Source organism: Ammodytes marinus (assembly GCF_949987685.1).
Source record: "Ammodytes marinus genome assembly, chromosome: 9".
In the NCBI taxonomy this organism is placed as follows: domain Eukaryota; kingdom Metazoa; phylum Chordata; class Actinopteri; order Uranoscopiformes; family Ammodytidae; genus Ammodytes; species Ammodytes marinus.
Genome location: NC_137213.1, coordinates 30,263,943 through 30,287,747, shown reverse-complemented (window position 1 = coordinate 30,287,747; position 23,805 = coordinate 30,263,943). Strand labels below are relative to the sequence as shown.

The 23,805-nt window shown below is 40.4% G+C and overlaps 3 protein-coding genes across 3 annotated transcripts in view; all 3 read left to right on the top strand.

The window, feature by feature from the left end:
• The first annotated feature begins 376 nt into the window (after positions 1-376).
• epdr1 (ependymin related 1) lies at positions 377-4,795 on the top strand. The gene is made up of 4 exons (XM_080033535.1): positions 377-634; positions 1,647-1,722; positions 2,267-2,399; positions 3,447-4,795. Exons 1-4 carry the CDS (start codon positions 393-395, stop codon positions 3,638-3,640), a joined length of 645 nt encoding a protein of 214 aa, XP_079889661.1. The 5' UTR covers positions 377-392; the 3' UTR covers positions 3,641-4,795.
• Positions 4,796-5,925: 1,130 nt separating this feature from the next.
• On the top strand, positions 5,926-12,654 carry LOC307255470 (uncharacterized protein). Its single transcript, XM_080034154.1, has 2 exons — positions 5,926-7,625; positions 9,846-12,654. Exons 1-2 carry the CDS (start codon positions 5,929-5,931, stop codon positions 11,581-11,583), a joined length of 3,435 nt encoding a protein of 1,144 aa, XP_079890280.1. The 5' UTR covers positions 5,926-5,928; the 3' UTR covers positions 11,584-12,654.
• Positions 12,655-15,124: 2,470 nt separating this feature from the next.
• The window catches only part of stard3nl (STARD3 N-terminal like), a 13,376-nt gene continuing 4,695 nt past the window's right edge, over positions 15,125-23,805 (top strand). Inside the window, exons 1-7 of the mRNA XM_080034153.1 lie at positions 15,125-15,250; positions 17,825-17,926; positions 18,844-19,072; positions 22,176-22,253; positions 22,774-22,851; positions 23,369-23,422; positions 23,606-23,609. Of these exons, the coding sequence (XP_079890279.1) occupies positions 18,869-19,072; positions 22,176-22,253; positions 22,774-22,851; positions 23,369-23,422; positions 23,606-23,609 (418 nt within the window). The 5' untranslated portion in view covers positions 15,125-15,250; positions 17,825-17,926; positions 18,844-18,868. The remainder of the gene's footprint in view (positions 15,251-17,824; positions 17,927-18,843; positions 19,073-22,175; positions 22,254-22,773; positions 22,852-23,368; positions 23,423-23,605; positions 23,610-23,805) is intronic.

Sequence of the window (23,805 nt, the reverse complement as noted above, 5' to 3'; positions counted from 1 at the left end):
CGTAGGCTACGTACGTGACCGGTGTGCGGTGGTTGGGGGTTGGGGAGCGTCACAATCACAATCGAAAATCACAACAAAATAAATTTAAAAAAACTGTGAAAATATTGCTCAATTAAATTAAAAGCTGATTTTCAGGCTTTCAAGAAACGTCTTCATTTGCCAGAAAATTAACCATTTAATTTGATAGTTTTTGTATTTTTCATGTAAAAAACATCATGGTGGATGGATGTATAGATAGATAGTGGGTGGATGAAATAAATAAATAAATGCCCAAGCCTTTATTTTGAAAAGCACAATCGGAAACCCTTGGATGCATAACTGGAGCAGGTGCACCCCAGCCGCTATCAACAACAACATTATTACAACGGTATCAGCTAACGGGGGTAGTCGAAATGCTGCGCCTACTGTTGTTCTCGCTTCTGGGTGTAGCCGGGGCGTTGGCTCATGGCTTGCCCGGACTTGGTGCCTCTCAGTCGGCTGCAGCGCCCTGCCTCGCCCCGCTGCAGTGGGAGGGAAGATGGGTCCTTTACGACCACAGCACCGGGAGGAACAACCGGGCCGCAGTGTCTTACGACGCCCAGAACCAGAGGCTTCGAGTCCTGCAACAGAACAAGAAACACACCCCGTGTCAGAAGTAAGATTTGTTTGTTTGTTTGTTTGTTTGTTTGTTTGTTTGTTTGTTTGTGTGTGTGTGTGTGTGTGTGTGTGTGTGTGTGTGTGTGTGTGTGTGTGTGTGTGTGTGTGTGTGTGTGTGTGTGTGTGTGTGTGTGTGTGTGTGTGTGTGTGTGTGTGTGTGTGTGTGTGTGTGTGTGTGTGTGTGTGTAATGAGGCTACATATAGGCCTGTCCTATAGCTTATAATGTAAAGACAATGAATATGATGACGCCGTTATTGTTTTCCTGCAGTAATCAATACTCCAATGTAGCCCAATGAAACATTAACATAATAAATAAAGCGCTAATAACATCTTTTAAAGGCCTTATAAGGAATATGCACCTTTTATTTTTATCAGTATTTTCATGTGAATACGTTTTATTTGTCTACAATTTCAGTAAGAAACTTCTAACAAAGCTCCCTCTTTAATGTGTTTGTGTGTGTGTGTGTGTGTGTGTGTGTGTGTGTGTGTGTGTGTGTGTGTGTGTGTGTGTGTGTGTGTGTGTGTGTGTGTGTGTGTGTGTGTGTGTGTGTGTGTCAATAGTTCATTCAAAAAACCATTCAATGAATCAATACTTCAGATATTGTACTTTAAGCTAATTCTACTGCCTCCATGTGGCTAAACGATCATTTAAAGGCCTATTTCACCGGTGGGAATATGAAGGTGTATTGAATTCTGAGATCCTATGTAGTATAAATGTGCAAAAAAAAATTAAATTGGTTCAACTAGTGTGATGTCACACTACTAAAATGTAGGGTTAGACAGTGAGACCATAAAACACCCTTTCTGCCTTTTCTCAGGCTAGGATGAACCAATTTCCATTTTTTTTGCTTATTTTTTATACTACATAGGATCTCAGAATTCAATACACCTTCATATTCCCACCGGTGAAATAGGCCTTTAACAGCTTTAAAAAAATCTAAAATTGAATGCTTGCATCAGAAGTCACTTTTCTTCTCTCTCATCCTCCCTCCTTCTGTCTCCACTGCAGGTTCTTCGAGTACATCTTCTTGTACCAGAGTAATGTGATGTTCCAGATTGACCAGAAGACTAAGGACTGCTCTAAGGTCCGCAATGAGAAATATTGCATATTGTGTATGAATACTAAACTGAAATGTAGATTCCTCAAATGCGTAGAATGGACCTTCATTTTTCTAAGGACCCAAGAAACATGATGCCTCTGTTGTTTGATTAAACCTGCAGTGGGTTTTATTTCCTAGCAGACTTTGTAGAAAATAATTATAATATCCATAATTACTTTTAATTTAGTGCATAATAGCTGAATTTCTTTTTTAGAATTATTATTTTTTTCCTTAGAAAGGGTCTCTTATATCTCCATATTTCTCCATACCTTGGACCAAGGCCTTGGCGCCGCCATGTTGGAAGCGTCATGGTTGGAATGTCATCAGGTGCATTGTTTAGAATTTAGAATTGTTCTTGTCCTTGAAGGCCACTGTAGCTTCTGTTATTATTCAAAAGGGGTGGGGTTACCCAGGGAGCGTTGCATTCTAGAACTTTGTAGAACTTTCTTGATGATGTCATATTACACACTGCACCTTTAAATACTCTGCTTGATTATTACAGCCTTATGATCTAATTTTCTCCTCACAGGTCGCTCTGACGGAGGCGTGGGACCCATTCGACATCCCAAATAACTCCACCTTCGAGGACCAGTACATCATCGGAGGCCCTGGGGACAACGTGGAGGTTCAGGAGTGGTCAGATAGGAAGCCGGCACGCCAACGTAAGTCTGTTACTTTTTTATTTTTAAAGGTTCACTATCAAATCAAATCAAATCAGTTTTATTTGTATAGCCCAATATCACAAATAGACATTTGCCTCAGTGGGCTTTACATTCCATACAGTATGACACCCTCTGCCCTTAGACCCTTAGCTACTATGCAGTTTTCAGAGGAGGGGGGGATTTGTTTACATTTGCAGAGCCTGTAGTGAGTTTACAAAAGATGTTTTTCTCGACATTTTAAGTATTGAATAATTCAATCATCTTAAATGCGAACAGCGAAAAGAATGCTATTTTATATAGTTATTATTAATGCCTTAAAATTTAAATAAATACAAACAAAACATTACATTACTTGTCATTTTAGCAGACGCTTTTAATCCAAAGCGACTTACAACTGGAGCACACATCCATACATTGATAGCAGCAGCAGCTACCACGCAGGGTGCAAGCGAACTATCGGGAGCAATTTAGGGTTCAGTGTCTCTTTGCCCAGGGACATTTGGACATGTGGCGGGGAGACGGGGGGATTGAACCACCGACCCTGCAGTTCGACCACCCTACCCAGTGAGCCACTTCCCCCGACTATATGGTATATAAAAAAAAGTAAGGTTGCGTTCCGAATCGCATACTTTCTACTATATAGTATGTAGAAAAAAGATTTAGGATGTCCCGATTCTTGTGGCCAAATTTAGGATGGTTAGAAGTACCCGGATGTCCTACTTCATGCGGCCAAGATTGTTAGTGTTGAAAAGTGCATCCTATTTGGGCGATTCTGACCCACAATCCAGTGCGCACGTGAAATGACGTAACATCGTCGAAGCCTCCATATGAAAACAAACGGGGATGCGACGGATATAAAAGCAAGAGGCAAGATCAAGGCGCAATGTTATGATGAAATAAGAGAGTAAAGTATGTCCCAATAGTATGCCTACTGCATCTTAACTAGATTATTTTTATCGTCGGATGTAGTATGTAGAATAGAAAAAAGAAAGAGTATGCGATTCGGAACGCAACCTAAATAATTTTGTTTTATGTCATTCCCACCAGATGAGACCTGGGTGGGCATTTACACCCTGAGGGACTGCTACCCGGTGCAGGAGACGTACGCTAAGAACAGCAGCGTCACCACCTCCACGCGCTTCTTCAACCTCCAGCTCGGCATCAGCGACCCAAACGTCTTCACCCCGCCCAGCACCTGTCAATCAGCTCGGCCCGAGAGAATGGCAGAGACCTACTGCTAAGAGGCATTCACCGGCCCTCTCACGTTTTTTTTTTTTAAGATAATTTTTTGGGCTTTTTTCAAGGTTTTTTTTGATAGTACATGAGTTGAAATGGGGGGAGACAGAGAGAGGGAGGGGGGATGACATGCAGTAAAGGTCCACGGGTCGGTTTTGAACCCGCGACCACTGCAACGAAGGCTGGAGCCAATATGGTACGCGCTCTATCCACTACACCACTGGAGCGCACTAGCCCTCTCGCCTTTTGACCTTAGATACTAAACAGGATTCAAAAGGCTGAGTCTGAAATCACTTCCTCGTTCCCTACCTTTTAAAATAGATTATCAAATTACTTTTAGATCTATAGACTTGTTTCCATTGAGCGGTAGAGTTGGGTTTGGTACGGTAACACTAGATCTGGCTTGCGTTTCCACCGCCAATAGTACCCTTACTTGGTAGGCGGGGTAGCCCGGTCCAACCAGACCATCGTACTTCATTTCATTTGTACAGAAGGTCTGGATTTGCTCAATTGACAAACGTTAACTCACTTGAAGGCGGTGTGTCTGTTGAAGTTTAAAACTATTGCATCTGCCCAGTGCCACTCTGGATCTGCCAACCAATCGCATAACGTTTGGTGCTCCGGCTTCTGACTTCAACTGAAACTGTTGCACGTAATTTTTCTCAGCCAGTCCCTCTGTTCGCTGATTGGACTGGCAGAAATCTGGCTGATAAAACCCGCGAATATACCGCGGACTCAGACTGACTACTGAAGGGAAATTAAAATTGAGCGGAAGTAGGTAGACGGGCGGGGTAAATGCTTGATGGAAAAAGAGTGCACTACATGTTGTGATTTCAGAAGCAGTCTTTGTGTTTTATATAATTTTTGTTAATTTGCTGCTAATGTGCTTAAACTGTCATCAGGTCCGATTAGTCCTGCTAGCTAGCAACCTAACAAATTAGCTCGGAGCTAACAGTACAATGGGTTTGTAATGGGATTCCTGATCGATTACCATCATTCTAAAAAGTGACTGTAGGTGTTGTTAGCACTCCTGGGGCCTCAAAAATACGAGTGTTAAGGTTTTTAGTTTCTTTGAGGTGTATTTTCTCAGACATGCAGTGATCTGTTTGAGGTTTAAAATGTGTTTTTTAGTTGTTGTTTTTCAAATGATTGTGTGCATCAGGGGGCTGGGAGCTTGTTTTTAAGATGCTATGATAGCTTTGTATGGAATTTTTCTCTGTTTTAGGAATAAAGGGATCTTGCTTGAAACAAGTACATTTTCTGTCCTCATATTTCCACACACTGATAGACATCTGCCAGCTCTGGTTTTAATAAGTATATTTTCAATCCAACATGGAGGATCATAAAATGATAGTGGAAAGTGGAAAGTGATGCATTTTCCATTTATTTTATGTCATCAAGTGAAACTATGAAACTGAAAATCTGAATGCACGTTAAACCATGCAAACCATCAAAGCATTGATTACAGAGCCTGACAAACATTCAAACAATTCATTAAAGGTGAAAAGACCATCAGTACAAAGAATGCTATTTTTATATAGTTTTTTCTTAATGCCTTTGTCATGGGTAACGCTCACCTAGGAACAACAGCTGGCGTAGTAAAAACACTACCGCTTTTTCTAAAATAAAAAAGTATAAGGCATTTGATTGACTGTCTTAACCCAAGTGTGTTCATCTTGTCGAAACAGGTTAAGGCAAGCTGCAGATTTGTGTGAAGAAAAACCCCTCGTAAGGCAAATTATTCTACAGTCCTGCACAAAGATTGATTGATTGAAGATACAGTAAGATTAATATAAATAAAAGGTAAAACATTGTGGTTACTGGTGGGAATTGATGTCACTCATTAATTATTCAGCTTTAAAGTGAAATAAAGTATAGAAACTAAAGTGTTAGTCTGATGGATTGTATGTAGTTTGTGTTTCTTTATTCAGGCTGAGTTATTATAAGGCTAAATGACTGAATTCAACAGGGTCTATCAATGAGAAATGAGCTCTATTGTAACTAAGTTTTAAACTATTATTAAACATAGGGTGGTTCTCTCAGACTGCTCCTCTTCCTGGAATGGTGCAATGCTTGATAGCCCTCTCTCTTCTTCCTGCTCTCAAACACAGCCTGCTCCCCTCTGTCCGTATGTCCTTGTTCCCTCCCCTTTAGATCTAAAGTTGGAACATGGGTGGAACCAAGCTGACAGACCCCAGTCACTGCACACACACATCTTGTTCAGATCAGAGTTCAAACTAGCTGCAGTTCTCAGGAAGTGAAACTCAGACAGTCACTGACACTAAGAGGTGAAATGGCGCAGAAAGGAGTTCAGCTGGACCGAGACATAATTTGCTGTTCGATATGTCTGGATCTACTGAAGGATCCGGTGACTCTTTCCTGTGGACACAGCTACTGCATAGACTGTATTAACACCCACTGGGATAAAGAGGATGAGAAGGAAATCTACAGCTGCCCTCAGTGTAGGCACACCTTCAACCCGAGGCCTGTGTTGGTGAAAAGCACCATGTTAGCAGATTTAGTGGAGGAACTGAAGAAGACTGGACTCCAAGCTGCTCCTGCTGATCACTGCTATGCTGGACCTGAAGATGTGGCCTGTGATGTCTGCACTGGGAGAAAACTGAAAGCCTTCAAGTCCTGTCTAGTCTGTATGATATCTTACTGTGAGAAACACCTCCAGCCTCATTATGAATCCCCTGCTTTTAAAAAACACAAGTTGGTGGAGCCCTCCAAGAAGCTCCAGGAGAACATCTGCTCTCGTCATGATGAGGTGATGAAGATGTTCTGCCGTACTGATCAGCAGTGTATCTGTTATCTCTGCTCTGTGGATGAACACAAAGGCCACGACACAGTGTCAGCTGCAGCAGAACGGACTGAGAGGCAGAAAGAGCTCGACGTAAGTCGACTAAACATCCAGCAGAGAATCCAGGACGGAGAGAAAGGTGTGAAGGTTCTTCAACAGGAGGTGGAGGCTATCAATGGCTCTGCTGATAAAGCAGTGGAGCACAGTGAGAAGACCTTCACCGAGCTGATCCGTCTCATCCAGAAAAGAGGCTCTGATGTGATTCAGCAGCTCAGATCCCAACAGGAAACTGAAGTGAGTCGAGTCAAAGATCTTCAGGAGAAGCTGGAGCAGGAGATCACTGAGCTGAAGAGGAAAGACGATGAGCTGAAGACGCTGTCACTCACAGAAGATCACAACCAGTTTCTGCACGACTACCACTCACTTCCACCACTCAGTGAATCTACATCCAGCATCAACATCCATCCTCTGAAATACTTTGAGGTTGTGACAGCGGCTGTGTCAGAAGCCAGAGAGAAACTAAATGACGTTCTGAGAGAGACATGTACAAACATCTCACTGACAGTGAGTGAAGTTGATTGTTTACTGTCACAACCAGAGCCCAAGACCAGAGCTGACTTCTTAAAATATTCACGTGACATCACACTGGATCCAAACACAACAAACACATGTCTGTTATTATCTGAGCGGAACAGAAAGGTAGCAATATCTATGCTATTTGAGTCTTATCCTCATCACCCAGACAGATTCACTGAAACTCCTCAGGTCCTGAGTAAAGAGGGTCTGACTGGACGTTGTTACTGGGAGGTGGAGTGGAGAGGGGGACGTGTTGATGTAGCTGTCGCATACAAGAGCATAGACAGAGAATATTTATGGTATGATTGCAGTTTTGGAAAAAATGAGGTATCTTGGGCTTTATTTTGTGACAAAAAAAGTTGTGAATTATTTCACAATAAAATCCACACTTCTGTCTCCTGTTTTCGTTCTTCCAGAGTAGGAGTGTACCTGGATCACAGTGCTGGTATTCTGTCCTTCTACAACATCTCTAAAACTATGACCATGACTCTCCTACACAGAGTCCAGGCATCATTCACTCAGCCGCTCTATGCTGGACTTAGTCTTTATTATCAATCCACTGCTGAGTTCATTCAACTCAAATCAGACAGAAGTCATTTAAGGGACAATTGGTAAAAAATAAAATAAAATCATCCTTAAACGTATTTTGTCTTCATGTTTGTTGCTTAGAGCTGATTGTTTGTGACATTTCTTCACTGCGTAGACATCAGCTGTAAATCAAACATGATGGATAGGACATCTTCTCATTTGTTGTTGTGTAAATATTTGAGTGTATACAGGGAGCGCTCCTTCCTGTGTCTCTTTAGCCATGAAGGCTAACACTGCTCAAGATGACTTCAGTTTAGCTGAACTGACATTACTCTATATGAACATGGAAACTTCTCTGTACTCAAAATCATTGTTGAATATGTTTATGCATGTCTTTGTATGTTGTTGTTTCTCTTCAACTGCGTGGGCATCAAGAAAAAAAGCACCAGACCTCCCATTATCCAGGACATTTTTCCCAGCAATTTGAAAATTTGTAAAGAAATCTATAATCAAATTTAGATTTATTTGTTTGGGAGACCTAATGGGTGTTTTCGTTCCAATTAATGTACAAATGAGGAACTAAGAGGTTTCATAAAAGTGTAAATATCATGATTCATTATTTTCTTTGGCACAGCTGAGATTCTGCTCAAACAAACTGTGTAAATAAAGTAATCTGTAAATGAAATCATTGACTCAGTAATTGAAAAGACTTTACTGAGGGGATGTATGAACTAACTAAAGGTTTTGATCCTTAATAAACAAACAGAATCAAAGTTTTTTTCTTCTTTTTATTTTTATTTATTTATTTAATACAGGGACAGTGCATATTATCAAACATTTCTGTCAATATGCCAGAATTAGCCAGAAGGCTATTTTTCATCTGCAGTCCCTAGACCGATGGTAAAAGTCAACCTAAAAGAAAATAAAATTACACATTTACATAACACAACATACCTATAGTAAAATGTACTATTGTATTCTTGTCTTCATTACAGGGTTTTCTCCAAAGCTGCTGGAGGACATTTGACACTCACATGAGATTTACATTGAATTAATTTTTTTAAACTTTGTAATATGAACTTCAGTTATAGTCTATACGGAAACATGTATTATTGGTGTAGATTCACGTTGTTCCTGAGAATTGTTCTCATTCGTCACTCAAACAGTGAGTCACTCAGCTTTTACAAGAAGGAAAATATTTTTATGAATGGAAAATGTAGCTTATGTCAAGTCCAGTCATAAAACCATGACCTTAATACTGTATATGATTTTAATACATTTGGTTACACGTTTTTGTTCATTGTTGTTTTATCACGAAGCCTAATTCAGAGAAGTTTTACCCTGTGGCCTAAAACCTCCCGTTTACAAATACTATTTACAACCTGAGAGCTGATGTAAATAATATCTGTAAACTGCAAACTCTTCACTACCATCTTTCCCACACACCCTGAATGCAGCATCAGTGTCACAGGGTATGACTCAGGTGTCTGAAGCTGCATAAGGCTAAGTGAAGTTTTTACATTTACTTGTATGTTCATGTCAACAGACTAGTATTCATTTGTTTGAACCTTGACATGTTTCGACTATCACCTGCAGTCTTCTTCAGAAGCTGTTGAACATACAAGTTCATTTATCAAGTTAGACTAAATGAACCTTTTTGAAGTTTTAATATGTCTTACAGTGAACGTCACATAAGGTCAACAAGTGAAATATGAAAACTGATGCTCAACACCAGAGGGCGCCGTCATCCTGCTAACCAGGGATGTAGTGGAGGTAAAAGCTCCTCAACTCTGTGTGTCTGCAGTTTTACTCAAGAACATGTTTTTACACTGATACAATACGATGTATTATATAAATAAAAGGAATAATACATTATGGTTGTGGGTGTGAATTGACTTCAGTCATTGGGGAATTCATCTTTAAAGGGGAAATGAAGTAAAGGAACTATAAAAATGCTACAGTCTGATGGATTGTATGTAGTTTGTGTTTCTTTATTCAGGCTGAGCTCTGCCGTTAGTAGAAGGGTTAATGACTGAAGTAAACAGATTAATGAGAAATGAGCTCTATTGTAACTAGTGTTAAACTATTATTAAACATAGGGTGGTTCTCTCAGACTGCTCCTCTTCCTGGAATGTAGCAAAACTTGATAACCAGTCGCTGCTTTCAAACACAGCCAGCTCCACTCTGTACATATATGTCCTTGTTCCCTCCCCTTCAGATTTACAGATTGATCATGGGTGTAACCAACAAACACCTTTTGTTCAGATCAAACTAGGTGCAGTTCTCAGTAAGTGAAACTCAAGTCACTCGCTCACACTGAGAGGTGAAATGGCGCAGAAAGGAGTTCAGCTCGACCGGGACATAATTTGCTGTTCGATATGTCTGGATTTTCTGAGGGATCCGGTGACTGTCGCCTGTGGACACAGCTACTGTATGGACTGTATTAATACCTACTGGAATAAAGAGGATGAGAAGGAAATCTACAGCTGCCCTCAGTGTAGGCACACATTCACAACAAGGCCTGTGCTGCTGAAAAACACCATGTTAGCAGATTTAGTGGAGGAACTGAAGAAGACTGGACTCCAAGCTGCTCCTGCTGATCTCTGCTATGCTGGACCTGAAGATGTGGCCTGTGATGTCTGCACTGGGATAAAACTGAAAGCCCTCAAGTCCTGTCTGGTCTGTATGATATCTTACTGTGATAATCACCTTCAGCCTCATTATGAATCCCCTGCATTTAAGAAACACAAGCTGGTGGAGCCGTCCAAGAAGCTCCCAGAGAAGATCTGCTCTCGTCATGATGAGGTGATGAAGATGTTCTGCCGTACTGATCAGCAGTGTATCTGTTATCTCTGCTCTGTGGATGAACATAAAGGCCACGACACAGTGTCAGCTGCAGCAGAACGGACTGAGAGGCAGAAAGAGCTCGACGTGAGTCGACTAAACATCCAGCAGAGAATCCAGGACGGAGAGAAAGATGTGAAGGTTCTTCAACAGGAGGTGGAGGCTATCAATGTCTCTGCTGATAAAGCAGTGGAGCACAGTGAGAAGACCTTCACCGAGCTGATCTGTCTCATCCTGCAAAGAAGTTCTGATTTGATTCAGCAGCTCAAATCCCAACAGGAAACTGAAGTGAGTCGAGTCAAAGATCTTCAGGAGAAGCTGGAGCAGGAGATCACTGAGCTGAAGAGGAGAGACGCTGAGCTGAAGACCCTGTCACTCACAGAGGATCACAACCAGTTTCTAACAGACTACCACTCACTGCCACCACTCAGTGAACCTACAGAATCATCCAGCACCGACATCCGTCCTCTGAGATACGTTGAGGTTGTGACAGCAGCTGTGTCAGAAGTCAGAGAGAAACTACAGGACGTCCTGAGACAGACATGGACAAATGTCTCTCAGACTGTGACTGACGTGGATGTTTCATTGTCACAACCACAACCAGAGCCCACGACCAGAGCTGGATTTTTGAGGTATTCATGTGAACTCACACTGGATCCAAACACAGCACACAGACAGCTGGCATTATCTAAGGGGAAGAGAAGAGCATCATTCATGAAAGACAATCAGTCTTATCCTGATCACCCAGACAGATTCACTGCATTTCGTCAGGTCCTGAGTAAAGAGAGTCTGACTGGACGTTGGTACTGGGAGGTTGAGTGGAGAGGGGCAGAAGGTTGTGTGGCAGTCGCATACAAGAATATCAGCAGAGCAGGGAGCTCAAATGAATGTGTATTTGGACGAAATGACAAATCTTGGGCGCTAGGATACTTCCAGAACAGTTGTACCTTTTGGTATAACAATGTCCAAACTCCCGTCTCCTGTCCTCCGTCCTCCAGAGTAGGAGTGTACCTGGATCACAGTGCAGGTATTCTGTCCTTCTACAGCGTCTCTCAAACCATGGAGATGACTCTCCTTCACAGAGTCCAGACCACATTCACTCAGCCGCTACATGCTGGACTTCGGTTTTTTGAATGTCTTTACTATAAAAAAGACACTGCTGAGTTCAGTTTGGGGCGACCGTGGCTCAGTTGGTAGAGCGGGTCGGCTGATGATCAAAGGGTTGGCGGTTCGATCCCTGCCCGGCCACCTGTGTCATGGTTGTTCTGTCCTTGGGCAAGACACTTCACCCACCTTGCCTGGTGTGAATGTGTATGACTGCTGTATGTTTGAGGTGGTGGTCGGAGGGGCCGTTGGCGCGGAATGGCAGCCACGCTTCCGTCAGTCTGCCCCAGGGCAGCTGTGGCCACTATCGTAGTTTACCACCACCGGTATGACTGTGTGAATGAATGGAACCTGGAACCCTGTAAGCGCTTTGAGTGCTTAGGGAATAAAGCGCTACATAAATCCTATCCATTATTATAAAACTCAAATAGACAGAAGTCATTGAAGGGATAGTGGGTTAAATCCTTTTGAGAGAGTTTTCACCCTCAAACGTATTTTAAATGTCGTGGTAATTCTTCACTACACAGAGATCAGCTGTCAATCAAACATGATGGGTGGGACTTTGACATCTTCTCTTTCGTTGTTGTGTAAATGTTTGAGTGTCATTACGTGGCACTCCTTCCTGTGTCTGTTTAGCCATGGAGGCTATACTGCTCACGATGACTTTAGTTTAGCTGAACTGACATTTCTCTGCGTGAACATGGAAACTTCTCTGTGTTTTAAATCATTGTTTAATGCTTGTATGGATGTATTTGTGTTTTGTTGTTTCTCTTCAACTGCTTGGGTCTTCCACCAGACCTTCCTTTATCCTAGATATTTTGATCAGCTCGTTTTTTCATTTGTAAATAGATCTATAATCACGTTTACATTTATTCGTTTGCCAGACCAAGTGTGGTTCTAATGGACGTACAAATGGGGAACTGTGAGGTTTAACAAAAGGTGTAATTATTGTGTTTTATGTAAGTATTTCTTTCTTTGACAGCTGTATTTTGATTGATTGATTGATTGATTGATTGATTGATTGATTGATTGATTGAAATAGCAAAAAATCATCATGATTCATTATATTCTTTGACATAGCTGAGATTCTGCTCAAATAAACTGTGTAGATAAAGTAATCTGTACATGAAATTATTGAACAAGAGTCATTGAACAAACTTTACTGATGGGATGTGTGAACTAACTGAAGGGTTTGATACAAAATAAACAGGAAAAAATTATTTTCTTCTTGTCTTCATTCCAGGGATTTTTGGAGTAATGATGATGTCAGGATGGAATCTTTATAAGTTGTCCTCTTTTGTTCCTAAAGCCTGGATGAAACGTCAGGATGGTTTATATCGTTAATGTTAGTATTGTTTAGCATCAATTTTTGGTTTTTGGTCTGTGTGTGTTTTATAATAAGCCCTTGTTGGCTGGGCATGCTAATGCTTGACACAATAATTAAAAAATCAAATCAAAACAAATCAAAAAAATCATCCAGGGTTTCATCCATCCAAAGCTGCTGGGGAGAACATCTGAAACTAACATTAAAGTTTAACTGGGGAACTTTTCCTCCTGAAACACCACAAAGTCAGTGTGTTAATGTTGAGAGCACTACATGTCTTTATTAAGATTATTTTTTGGCAATTTCAAGCTTTTTTAGAAAGTACAGAGTTGAAATGGGGAGACAGACAGAGAGAGAGAGGGGGGATGACCTGCAGTAAAGGTCCACGGGTCGGATTTGAACCCACGACCACTGCAATGAAGGCCGGAGCCAATATGGTACGTGCTCTATCCACTACACCACCGGAGCGCCCAACTATATGTCATTTTAACCTTTTCAGATTAATCCTCATCAATGAAATGCATCTAAACTGATGATTAGGGTTCCTGACAACTTTGGTTGATCCATTTGACCAGTTACTCCAACTTACAGCTTACTCCACCTCCAGTACAGAAGCATTTTAGGAATGTTTTTTTAAAATCATACTAATCCATACGAAATGCTGCATTCATTGAAATCAGTAGCACATTTAGTCTCATTTTAAGTCAGCAAGGCAAAGCAATATATGGTTGGTTGAGCTTTATGTTGTCCCTGAGAAATTTCCTCACGTATCACTCAAACAATGACACAGCTTTTCGGAAAGTGAAAATATTTTAACAACAAATCAAAAATGTGTAGCTTCCTTCTATCAGGTCCAGTTATAAATCAATTAAATTAATATATGATTCTTCACATTTGGTTACAAGTATATTCGGGTTGTTTAATGAGTTTTAAACTATTCATAGGACCTGTCGCCCTATCCCTATACCAGGGATGCAGGTTTTTTCAAAATAAATAAATAAAAATATACTTATTTACAGTTAAGGTACCAAAAAATTTGACCTACGTGTTTATCACAGCAAAATGGTTGTTGTTTTTGTGTGGCCCCATTATGGGGTTGTCGCATTGTATTTTCAGTTTGTTTTTATGAACACATTTCACATGAACAAATGTATTCATTATAATTTGGGGCTTGTTAATGAGAGGTTCAAATAGAGAAGCAATGGTCACATTAAAATAAAATAAATATAAATTCCTTTCCTTTTCAGGGCAAAACAAATGTCAATAGTAGTTGAATTAGCCTACTAGCAAGCTACTGCAAAATGTACTGGTTTAATATGTTGTTCACCACTCAACACTTTGAATTTGACCATGCTTAGCTTATGCTTATTTTGGCTTAGAAAACAAAACACAGGGCGCCCTTAGCTCAGTTGGTAGGGCGTCCCCCCCCCCCCCCCCCCCCGGCCGAGCCCAGCAGCAGACCCGGGTTCGATTCCCGCCCGCGGTCGTTCTCTGCATGTCACTCCCCTCTCTGCCCCATTTCACCTCTGTCTCTCTGCACTGTCAATAAAGCATAAAAATGCCCAAAAAATATCTTGAAAAAAAAAAACAAAAAACACTGGAAGCCTGCTCAACTACACATTAGCTCTTGCGTAGCTAGCTAGCTAAGTCAAAACAACAACAATGAACATGATGACAAACACTTGTTGTAATTTAACTTACCGAATCCTCCATCGGGCAAACAAAACTGATTCTGGTGACGTGGAAAAATAATAAACGCAGAATTAAAGCAGTAGCGTCATAATCTCTCCATAATAAAGGGAAAACTTAGGTTTAAACTTCTCAAAACTGGGTTATTTTTTCTCTTTTTACTCTCGGTTGTCTTGGTTACTCTTTTTTTCCTGTTTCCCGCGAGTGACGCTACGGCCGATCTGATTGGCTATAACTCGCTGCACTTTCTAAAGGAACATTCCGCCATATAATGTGAAAGATAGATAGATAGATAGATAGATAGATAGATAGATAGATAGATAGATAGATAGATAGATAGATAGATAGATAGATAGATAGATAGATAGATAGATAGATAGATAGATAGATAGATAGATAGATAGATAGATAGATCTGATTGAGGTTGTGACGAAAAATACATAAAATGTATCAAAATAAAAAATCCCCTAATAAAAGCTGCTGATCTCCTCCAACATGGTCGCCAGGGGGAACCACTCACCAATACGTCACCATAAAGCCCGTTGGCAACCACTGGTACCGCAACAGACTTCATATCCCAGAATCCCTTGCTGCAGTTCTTTCTTTTTCACTTCCTGTCCGAGCGAGGAAACAGATGAGTCTGCTGACTGACTGACGGACTGACGGACTGCAGTTGTTTAGGTTGAGTGCTGCAGACAGAAACCGGATTGTGAAACATCAAACAACATCAAACAGCGAGTATAAAAGGTAAGGGCCAAGATGGAGACGTTAACATTTAAATTAATCACATCCTAGCTGTCAAACGGTGCTCGTAAACAACACTGTTTTGCTAATGGAATTCTCAATCATTCATGATTATTAAAACCCTCTTTTTTTCCATTCATCTTTCGTCTTTATTAGGCTATTTCAAACCAGCAAGCTCAGATGTTTGTTATTAACGTACAGACCTACAGACGACTAGCAATGCTGTCTGTTGCTCTGTGTCTGTGGTTGTTGTTGTCGTTGGCCCTGCTATCCGCTCAACCACTGTGCTGCACTTTGCGTTTCGTTTCCTGCTGCATTCCTATTTATTTATTTAATTTTGTTCTATCAGTAGGCTAATGATGAGAAGTTGCCAAAGTGGCGCAAGGAATTAAAGGTCGCCCTGCCGCTGTGTGATGTCATGATATCAGCACGAGCCTTTGTTGAGATATAACTACCATTTACCATACCAGACTGTCACACAATTGACTTCAAGATAATTGTTACTTGTGTGTGTGTGTGTGTGTGTGTGTGTGTGTGTGTGTGTGTGTGTGTGTGTGTGTGTGTGTGTGTGTGTGTGTGTGTGTGTGTGTGTGTGTGTGTGTGTGTGTGTGTGTGTGTGTGTGTGTGTGTGTGTGTGTGTGTGTGTCTGTCTGTCTGTCTGTCTGTCTGTCTGTCTGTCTGTGTCTGTCTGTCTGTCTGTCTGTCTGTCTGTCGAGCTGCAGAGGAGGTTGAGACAGTGCTGTGCTATTCATATTTAAAAGTGCATTATGTGCAGTTTAACAGGGGTTTGGAAAAAACTGTATCTGGCCTTTTACAACATTTTACTGGTAGTAGGACCATCTGATTGGCCATATATTCTGAAATGCAGAGCGTGAATTCATTGCACATGGAATAGGCTACTTTTTATTGCAGTTCAAGGCAGCTGTCTATACGATAACCTCAAATGTTGATATTGTATGGAATTCTAAATATAATTCTAATCTCACAAATGTCATATTGTTCTAATGTATTTTTTTATGAGGAATGCTAAAAGGAAATGATACGGTGATATTCACAGATATGCTTTTGGTCTCAAATAATCGTTAATAAGATGAAAGTCAATTAAAGAACTTTTTTTCTGCATTACTGCATTCGTCTGCAGAATGTTTCAGTGAAATCCACTAATCCTTCTGAAGTCCTGTGACCAGCCAACAGTTAAGGTTTAACTTAAAGGAATACTTCACCCATACGGAACCGGCGTTCTATCATTATAAAATCACTATTATAGTATAATGAATTAGGTTTTTCTTCCCTTGGCCCAGCTGTCCTGTTAATCCTAACCTAATATTTTACAATGTGTGATGTCAATCATGGGAAAATGTAGGGTTAGACAGTGAGACCATAAAACACTCTTTCTGCCTTTTCTCAGGCTAGGATGAACCGATTTCCAAAATGTTTGCACATTTATACTACATAGGATCTCAGAGTTCAATACACCTTCATATTCCCACTGGTGAAATAGGTCTTTAAGTTGAGAAAGGGATCTAAAGAATCAACAAACAATTTGAACATAAACGTAAAAATCACACTGGTTTCGCCGTGGTTTCAGGTTGGATTTCCTGAATAAATTAGAAGCTAAACTAACTTCCCTTATCAGAACTGACCAGAAGCCAAGTGTCAAATGAGTCAGCTGTAGCTCAAATCACGTTAAGAGGAAGCTGGTGGAGGGGCTTTAGTTTCAGGGGAAATCACAGCAGCTAGGGCTACATGACATGACTGTGGGGAGTTCCAGTATGTTGGTTTATTAGATTCCTTTTCATATTAAAATTACTCAGTATTTACCAGCAGCTCAAATTGACCCTGTCCAGTAAATTTAAGATAATTTAAGAATAATTTACAAAAAAAAAAAAAAGCTCCTCTAAGCTTAAAAGGTGGAGTCAGTCATTCTGGAGAACGCTTGTTGTCAAAATAACTTTTTGTCAAAATCAGTGAATATACTGTGTGTGCGCTGAAAAAAAATCAATGCGTTTTCTGGGTAAAAATGAGGAGAGAAATTCTTGATTTAATGTTTCCACTGTCTCTTTGTTTGACAGTGAGTGCAAAAGGTCAATTGGTTTCACTTCCTAAAACATGGAAATTTAAAAAACAATGGTTGCGTTTCCAAATCGCACACTCTTTCTTTTTTCTATTCTACATACTACATCCGACGATAAAAAGAATCTAGTTAGGATGCAGTAGGCATACTATTGGGACATACTTTTACTCTCTTATTTCATCATAACATTGCGCCTTGATCTTGCCTCTTGCTTTTATATCCGTTGCATCCCCGTTTGTTTTCATATGGAGGCTTTCGTCGATGTGACGTCACTTCACGTGTGCACTGGATTGTGGGTCAGAATCGCCCAAATAGGATGCAGTTTTCAACACTAACAATCTTGGCCGGATGAAGTAGGACATCCGGCCAAGGCAGATTTTCTAACCATCCTAAATCTGGCCACAAGAATCGGGACATCCTAAATCTTTTTTCTACGTACTATATAGTAGAAAGTATGCGATTCGAAACGCAACCAATATATTTTTTCTCTGTCCGTTCTGTAGATGCAGCAGCAGTGATGAGGTTTTCCTGCACATTCATGAGCCAGCTCCTGTGACTCTTCAGTCCACCGTGGGCCGAGCTGCTCTGGGCGAGAGGGGGCTAAGGTGGGCTAGGAACAGTGTGTGTGTGTGTGTGTGTGTGTGTCTGCTCTGGGCTAGAGGGGGCTAAGGTGGGCTCAGTCACACTGTATTTTAGGGCTGCAACTAACGATTATTTTGATAATCGATTAATCTGTAGATTATTTTCTCGATTAATCGATTATTAATCGGTTAGTGTTTTGGTCCGTAAAATGTCAGAAAATGGTGAATAATGTTGATACATTTTCCAAAGCCCATGTTGACGTCCTCAAATGTATTGTTATGTCCAAAACACAAAGATATTTCAGTTTACTGTCATAATAGGATTAAAGAAACCAGAAAATATTGACATTTGAGAAGCTGAAATCAGAGAATTTGGAATTTTTTTACAAAAAAATTACTCGACACGATTAATCGATTATCAAAATAGTTGGCGATTATTCTGATAATCGATTAATAATCGATTTGTCGATTAATCGTTGCAGCTCTACTGTATTTCTAGTGATGCCAGATTGAAGAAAACCTGTCTTTAAAAACACGATCTGTGCACGAGAAATACATTGTTTTTGGCAATTTGTACTTGATTTTACTCTCTCTTAAAGGCCATTTCTAACGTCTAATCTTGAAGTATTTTCTTTGTTTCTACTGATTCTCTTAAACTTAATATTTTTTTTATTTTCATTTAACTTTTATTTATATACTGTAAAGATCAATTGAGAGTTGACCCTCATTTGGAATGATGTCGAATAAAAGCAAAAACAAAACATACACAATATACAACGCAAATACATCAAATACACAACAACTGATAAAGAGAATAAAAAAAACAATTTTCTAATGTCTAATCTTGATGTATTTCTTGCCCCTGTAAAGCACTTTGAATGGCCTTGTGTCTGAATTGTGCTATAGGGCCTATCAATAATCCTGCCTTGCCTTGCTTTTAGTGTGTGTGTGTGTGTGTAGGCAGAGATGGACAGCCGATGCAGCAGCAGTGCAGACTCCAGGCTGACCGGTAGAGGCCTCGGGTCCATAAACACTCCGCCTTACGCGACCCGCATGGAGTCATACGAGTTCGGACAGAAGAAATGCATCTCTGACGTACGCAGGACCTTCTGCCTGTTTGTCACCTTCGACCTCCTCTTCATCACTTTGCTCTGGATCATAGAACTCAATGTAAGAGACGTGTGTGTGTGTGTGTGTGTGTGTGTGTGTGTGTGTGTGTGTACGTACGTGTGTTAAAAGTCTTCAGCTTTTGTTAATTCTAGCGCCCCCCTTTGTACAAAAGCGGTAGTGTTTTACTACGCCCAGCTGTTGTTCCTGGGTGAGCGTATACCCATGGCAAAGGCATTAAGAAAAACTATATAAAAATAGCATTCTTTGCACTGATGGTCTCGTTTGCTGTTACATGTAATTTATGATCATCAGAGGAAAAATGAGACTGTTTCAGAAATGTTTAAAAGTTCCTGGTAGCACCTTTAACCAAACATTAACCTACATCTTACAGTGTCAGGTGATGCATAGAGTTGACCTAGTTCATCCAGAGTTATTGTCATTTATGTAACACCTTTCCTGGGTTCCAAATCACATACTATTTCTTTTTACTACACTACATACTAAAGTACAGAAGAGTTTTAGGGCCACAGGAGAGAGAAAAAAAATCAGATAAGGAAGATTTGTTTTTCATTATGTCGTGAAATCTCAAGAATAAAGACGAATATTCCAAAATGCTATTGGAGTTAGTGGGGCAATTATGTATTTTCAGCATACTGCAATTGACGTGCATGTATTGGGACATCCTAAATCTTTTTCTGGCATACTAAATAGTAGGGAACCATAGGGATTGGAACGCAGGGCTTATCAGAGAACTACTGTCCAATATACAGTAACTTATCTAACTACTAATCTAAAAGCAGTGAGGGCTCCGAAGTCTATTCAAGCTATAAAACTGTGTGTCCTGAATGAGGAAGTGATTTTACTGTGACACACATTCCAAAAACACGCACGCACGCACACACACACACACACACACACACACACACACACACACACACACACACACACACACACACACACACACACACACACACACACACACACACACACACACACACACACACAGACATTTCATAGATGCTCCCCTTCCCGAAAAGTTAACCTGTAGCAGTGACACATGCACGCTCACACACTCTCTCACTCACTCATGCACGCACACACACACACACATGTATTTTCACTCTGCCAAAGTTCTTCTCTCTCTGTGTTACTGTAAACCAGTCCACACACACACACACACACACACACACACACACACACACACACGCACACACACACACACACACACACGTTTCTCTCTCTGTTACTGTAAACCAGTCGGGCTGGGAGAGTCATACAATATGTTTTTACTCAAAGGTTTACTTTCAGTTTGGAAATCCCAGACTTCCTCTAAAACTGTGATAACGACATGTGAGTAGATTAGGTCAGGCTTTGAAAACAAACACACACACACACACACACACACACACACACACACACACACACACACGTAACAACTATCTTGAATTCTGTGACGGGCTTTGAATACAATGCAGCCGATAACATGAGATTAGATAGAACTATATTCATCATGTTGTTGTTGTTGTTGTTGTTGTTGTTGTTGTTGTTGTTGTTGTTGTTGTTGTGTGGCATGCCCTCTTGTTTGCCTATATGTCCTAAATGTGCTGCACTTTTGACCACACAAATTTCCCGACTCTGGGATAATAAAGTAGGCTATACTTTGAAGGAAACTCTTTTGCCAGATTGCAAATTTACAAAAATAAAAAAAAGTATACAAGATTACTGACATACTGTTTATAGTATAGCTACAAAGTGTTTTAGAAAAAAATAAAAAACCTAGTCTATAGATAGCCTGTGATCCAACGTTTAATTATTATTTTTACACCTTTTAAAGGGACACTGTGTAACATTTTAAGTAATTTATAAGCTAAAATCAATATCCTCATTCATAAATATGTCCTCACTGGTGTAAAATCACCTCTGCCAATAATCTGAATTATCCTCCTGAGCAGAGAATTACAAATATTAAAGTGTAACTGAACCCTTTTACTTGTTTTTTGAGATAGAAGCTGAATTAAATCACTATGTTGTTTAGGAACACATATATGCTGGTGTTAATATTGAAAAAAATTGCAATATGTTAAATATCGTCAATTTAAGAAATGTTTTGTATTGTAAATTATTTTAGAACTTTACTAAGATTTGAAAAAAACTTTTTTCCATCGGGTTCGAAAAATGACGTACTACTGTACTTTTGGTACAGTAGTACGTCATCACGTCGCCGCAAAGCCGGTCACGCTCTTCATAGGTCCATGGCTGATCCATGAGCTACTACTGTTATACCATCCCTCCAAGGATGTTATTTCGGGGGTTAACACACTTCACTTCTATCGGCAGTGTGTCTGCATTATCTCACACTGTATAACACACACACACACGGACCCAGACTTGTTCATTACTTCACTTGATTGACACACGCTACCGCTCGCTCGCTCGCACACACACACACACACACACACACACACACACACACACACACACACACACACACACACACACACACACACAGACTGCCGCTCGTTCACTTGCGCTACTCGGTCTCCTAACACTACGATAGAAACACCCGCCAACAATTTAGAATAAGAAAGTCCTCCACCTCAGACGACCCATCTGTGTGGCATATGAGCTCACTGTGTAGCGACCGTGCCGTTAGACTTTGTGTCACTCGATATTTCAATGAAGTCATGTAATTCAGATCTTCCTGAGTGACAGCTACTAGCAGCTAGCCCCCTCCTTTACAGACACCGTGCGACCCCCTCCCTCCCGAAAGTCGGCCGGCTGATGTCGGAATGTTTAAAAACAAAGGTTCTCAAACGGAATTCAGAATCCATGGTCTGAAAGCATTTTTCAAACATCGTGCAGTAGCTCAAACAGGGGGTTCAGTTACCCTTTAATATTAAATTTTGTCCATTGAGCGGGTAAGTCTTATGGAGGCATCCATGTTGGTTGGAATGTCATCAGGTGCATTGTTTAGAATTTAGAATTGCTTTTGTCCTTGAAGGCCACTGTAGCTTCTGTTATTATTCTAAAGGGGAGGGGTTACCCAGGGAGCGTTGCATTCTAGAACTTTCTTGATGATGTCATATTACACACTGCCCCTTTAAGTGTGAAAACAATGTGAAAACTGTCAGGTTACATTTTCATGTGTTTTGTGTTTCTCCAGGTGAACGGCGGCATTCAGCAGCAGCTGGAGAAAGAAGTTCTGGAGTACGACTACCGCAAATCCTTCTTCGACATATTTGTGAGTTTTTAGAATCTACATTCCAAATCTCGTCCTCTTTCTTTTCTCTATTCTACATTTGACCATAAAAATAATCTAGTTAGGATGCAGTATGCTACACTTGGGATATACTTTTACTAATTTATTTCATCATACCATTGCGCCTTGATCTTGCCTCTTGCTTTTATATCCGTATCATCCCCGTTTGTTTTCATACGGAGGCTCCGTCAATGTGACGTCACTTTCGGTGCGCACTGGATTGTGGGTCCGAATCGCCCAAATAGGATGCAGTTTTCAACACTAACAATCTTGGCCGGATGAAGTAGACTAGATCCGGGTATTTGTAAGCATACTAAATCTGACCTCAAGAATCGGGACATCCTTAATATTTTTTTCTACTGTACTAAATAGCAGAAAGTATGGGGATTGGAGCACAGCCTAAGGTCACATTTATTATATTTAACTATATTATGTTTTATTCTATTCATGTATATTATAATATTATAATATTGATTATTTGCTCTCTCTGTCTCTCTGTCAGGTCCTGGCAGTGTTCAGGTTTGCCTTTCTGATCTTGGCTTATGCCGTCTGTAAGCTGAGACACTGGTGGGCCATCGCAGTGAGTCTGGTTTCTTACTCTGTTATAGGACTGGAAGCATGACAGACAGACAGACAGACAGACAGACAGACAGACAGACAGACAGACAGACAGACAGACGGACGGACGGACGGACGGACGGACGGACGGACGGACGGACGGACGGACGGACGGACGGACAGACAGACAGACAGAGACAGACACATACACAAGGACAGATGGACATACAGATAGACAGACAGATACACACAGACAGACACAAAAAGACAGACAGACAGACACACACACAGGCAGATAGACAGAATTACACACACACACACACACACACACACACACACACACACACACACACACACATACACACACACAAACAAACGCTCACACTCTTGAATGAAACATGCCTTATGTAAACAGTCAAATGTGAATGTTTGCAATATTGTATGCTAGAAAACAAAGGTTGATATTGATTATGATCACATTAAACATGTTATAAACCCTAAACCTCGGTCTCTGATCAGCGTCTCTTGTGTCTGCCCAGATCACCACTGCAGTCAGCTGTCTGTTCCTCATCATCAAAGTCATTTTATCAAAGGTAAGAATCTGTTTGTATAAAGAGATGTTTCTGTGTAGTTTCTACAAAAACATTAATATTGTGTTTTTGGCTCCACTTGCTGCTCGCTATCGGAACTACAACTAACATTTTTTTTTAATCTGCTTGACAGTTTTCATACTTTAGGATAACTTTTTTGTTGCTTTTTTTATTTTGCGCTTTCAGAAAAGTGCCCAAGAAAAGCACCTTTAATTTTTGTTTTGTTAAATTGTATTGCTTATATTCTTCATTTATTGTAAATGTTAAAGTTTTTATTTGTATTTCTTCACTTTTATGAAAATAACTAATGTTGCATTGCATTGGTTTATTATAATATTTATAATTATTAAATATAGTCGATTTCCATATATAGTACATGATTGCTA

Excerpts from the sequence above, each read along its gene's own strand:
- LOC307255470 (XM_080034154.1), top strand. The coding sequence starts at position 5,929 with ATGGCGCAGAAAGGAGTTCAGCTGGACCGAGACATAATTTGCTGTTCG. Across the intron at positions 7,626-9,845 it reads AGTCATTTAAGGGACAATTG|TCACTCGCTCACACTGAGAG; the intron begins GTAAAAAATAAA and ends GTGAAACTCAAG.
- epdr1 (XM_080033535.1), top strand. The coding sequence starts at position 393 with ATGCTGCGCCTACTGTTGTTCTCGCTTCTGGGTGTAGCCGGGGCGTTG. Across the intron at positions 635-1,646 it reads AAACACACCCCGTGTCAGAA|GTTCTTCGAGTACATCTTCT; the intron begins GTAAGATTTGTT and ends TCTCCACTGCAG. Across the intron at positions 2,400-3,446 it reads TAGGAAGCCGGCACGCCAAC|ATGAGACCTGGGTGGGCATT; the intron begins GTAAGTCTGTTA and ends CATTCCCACCAG.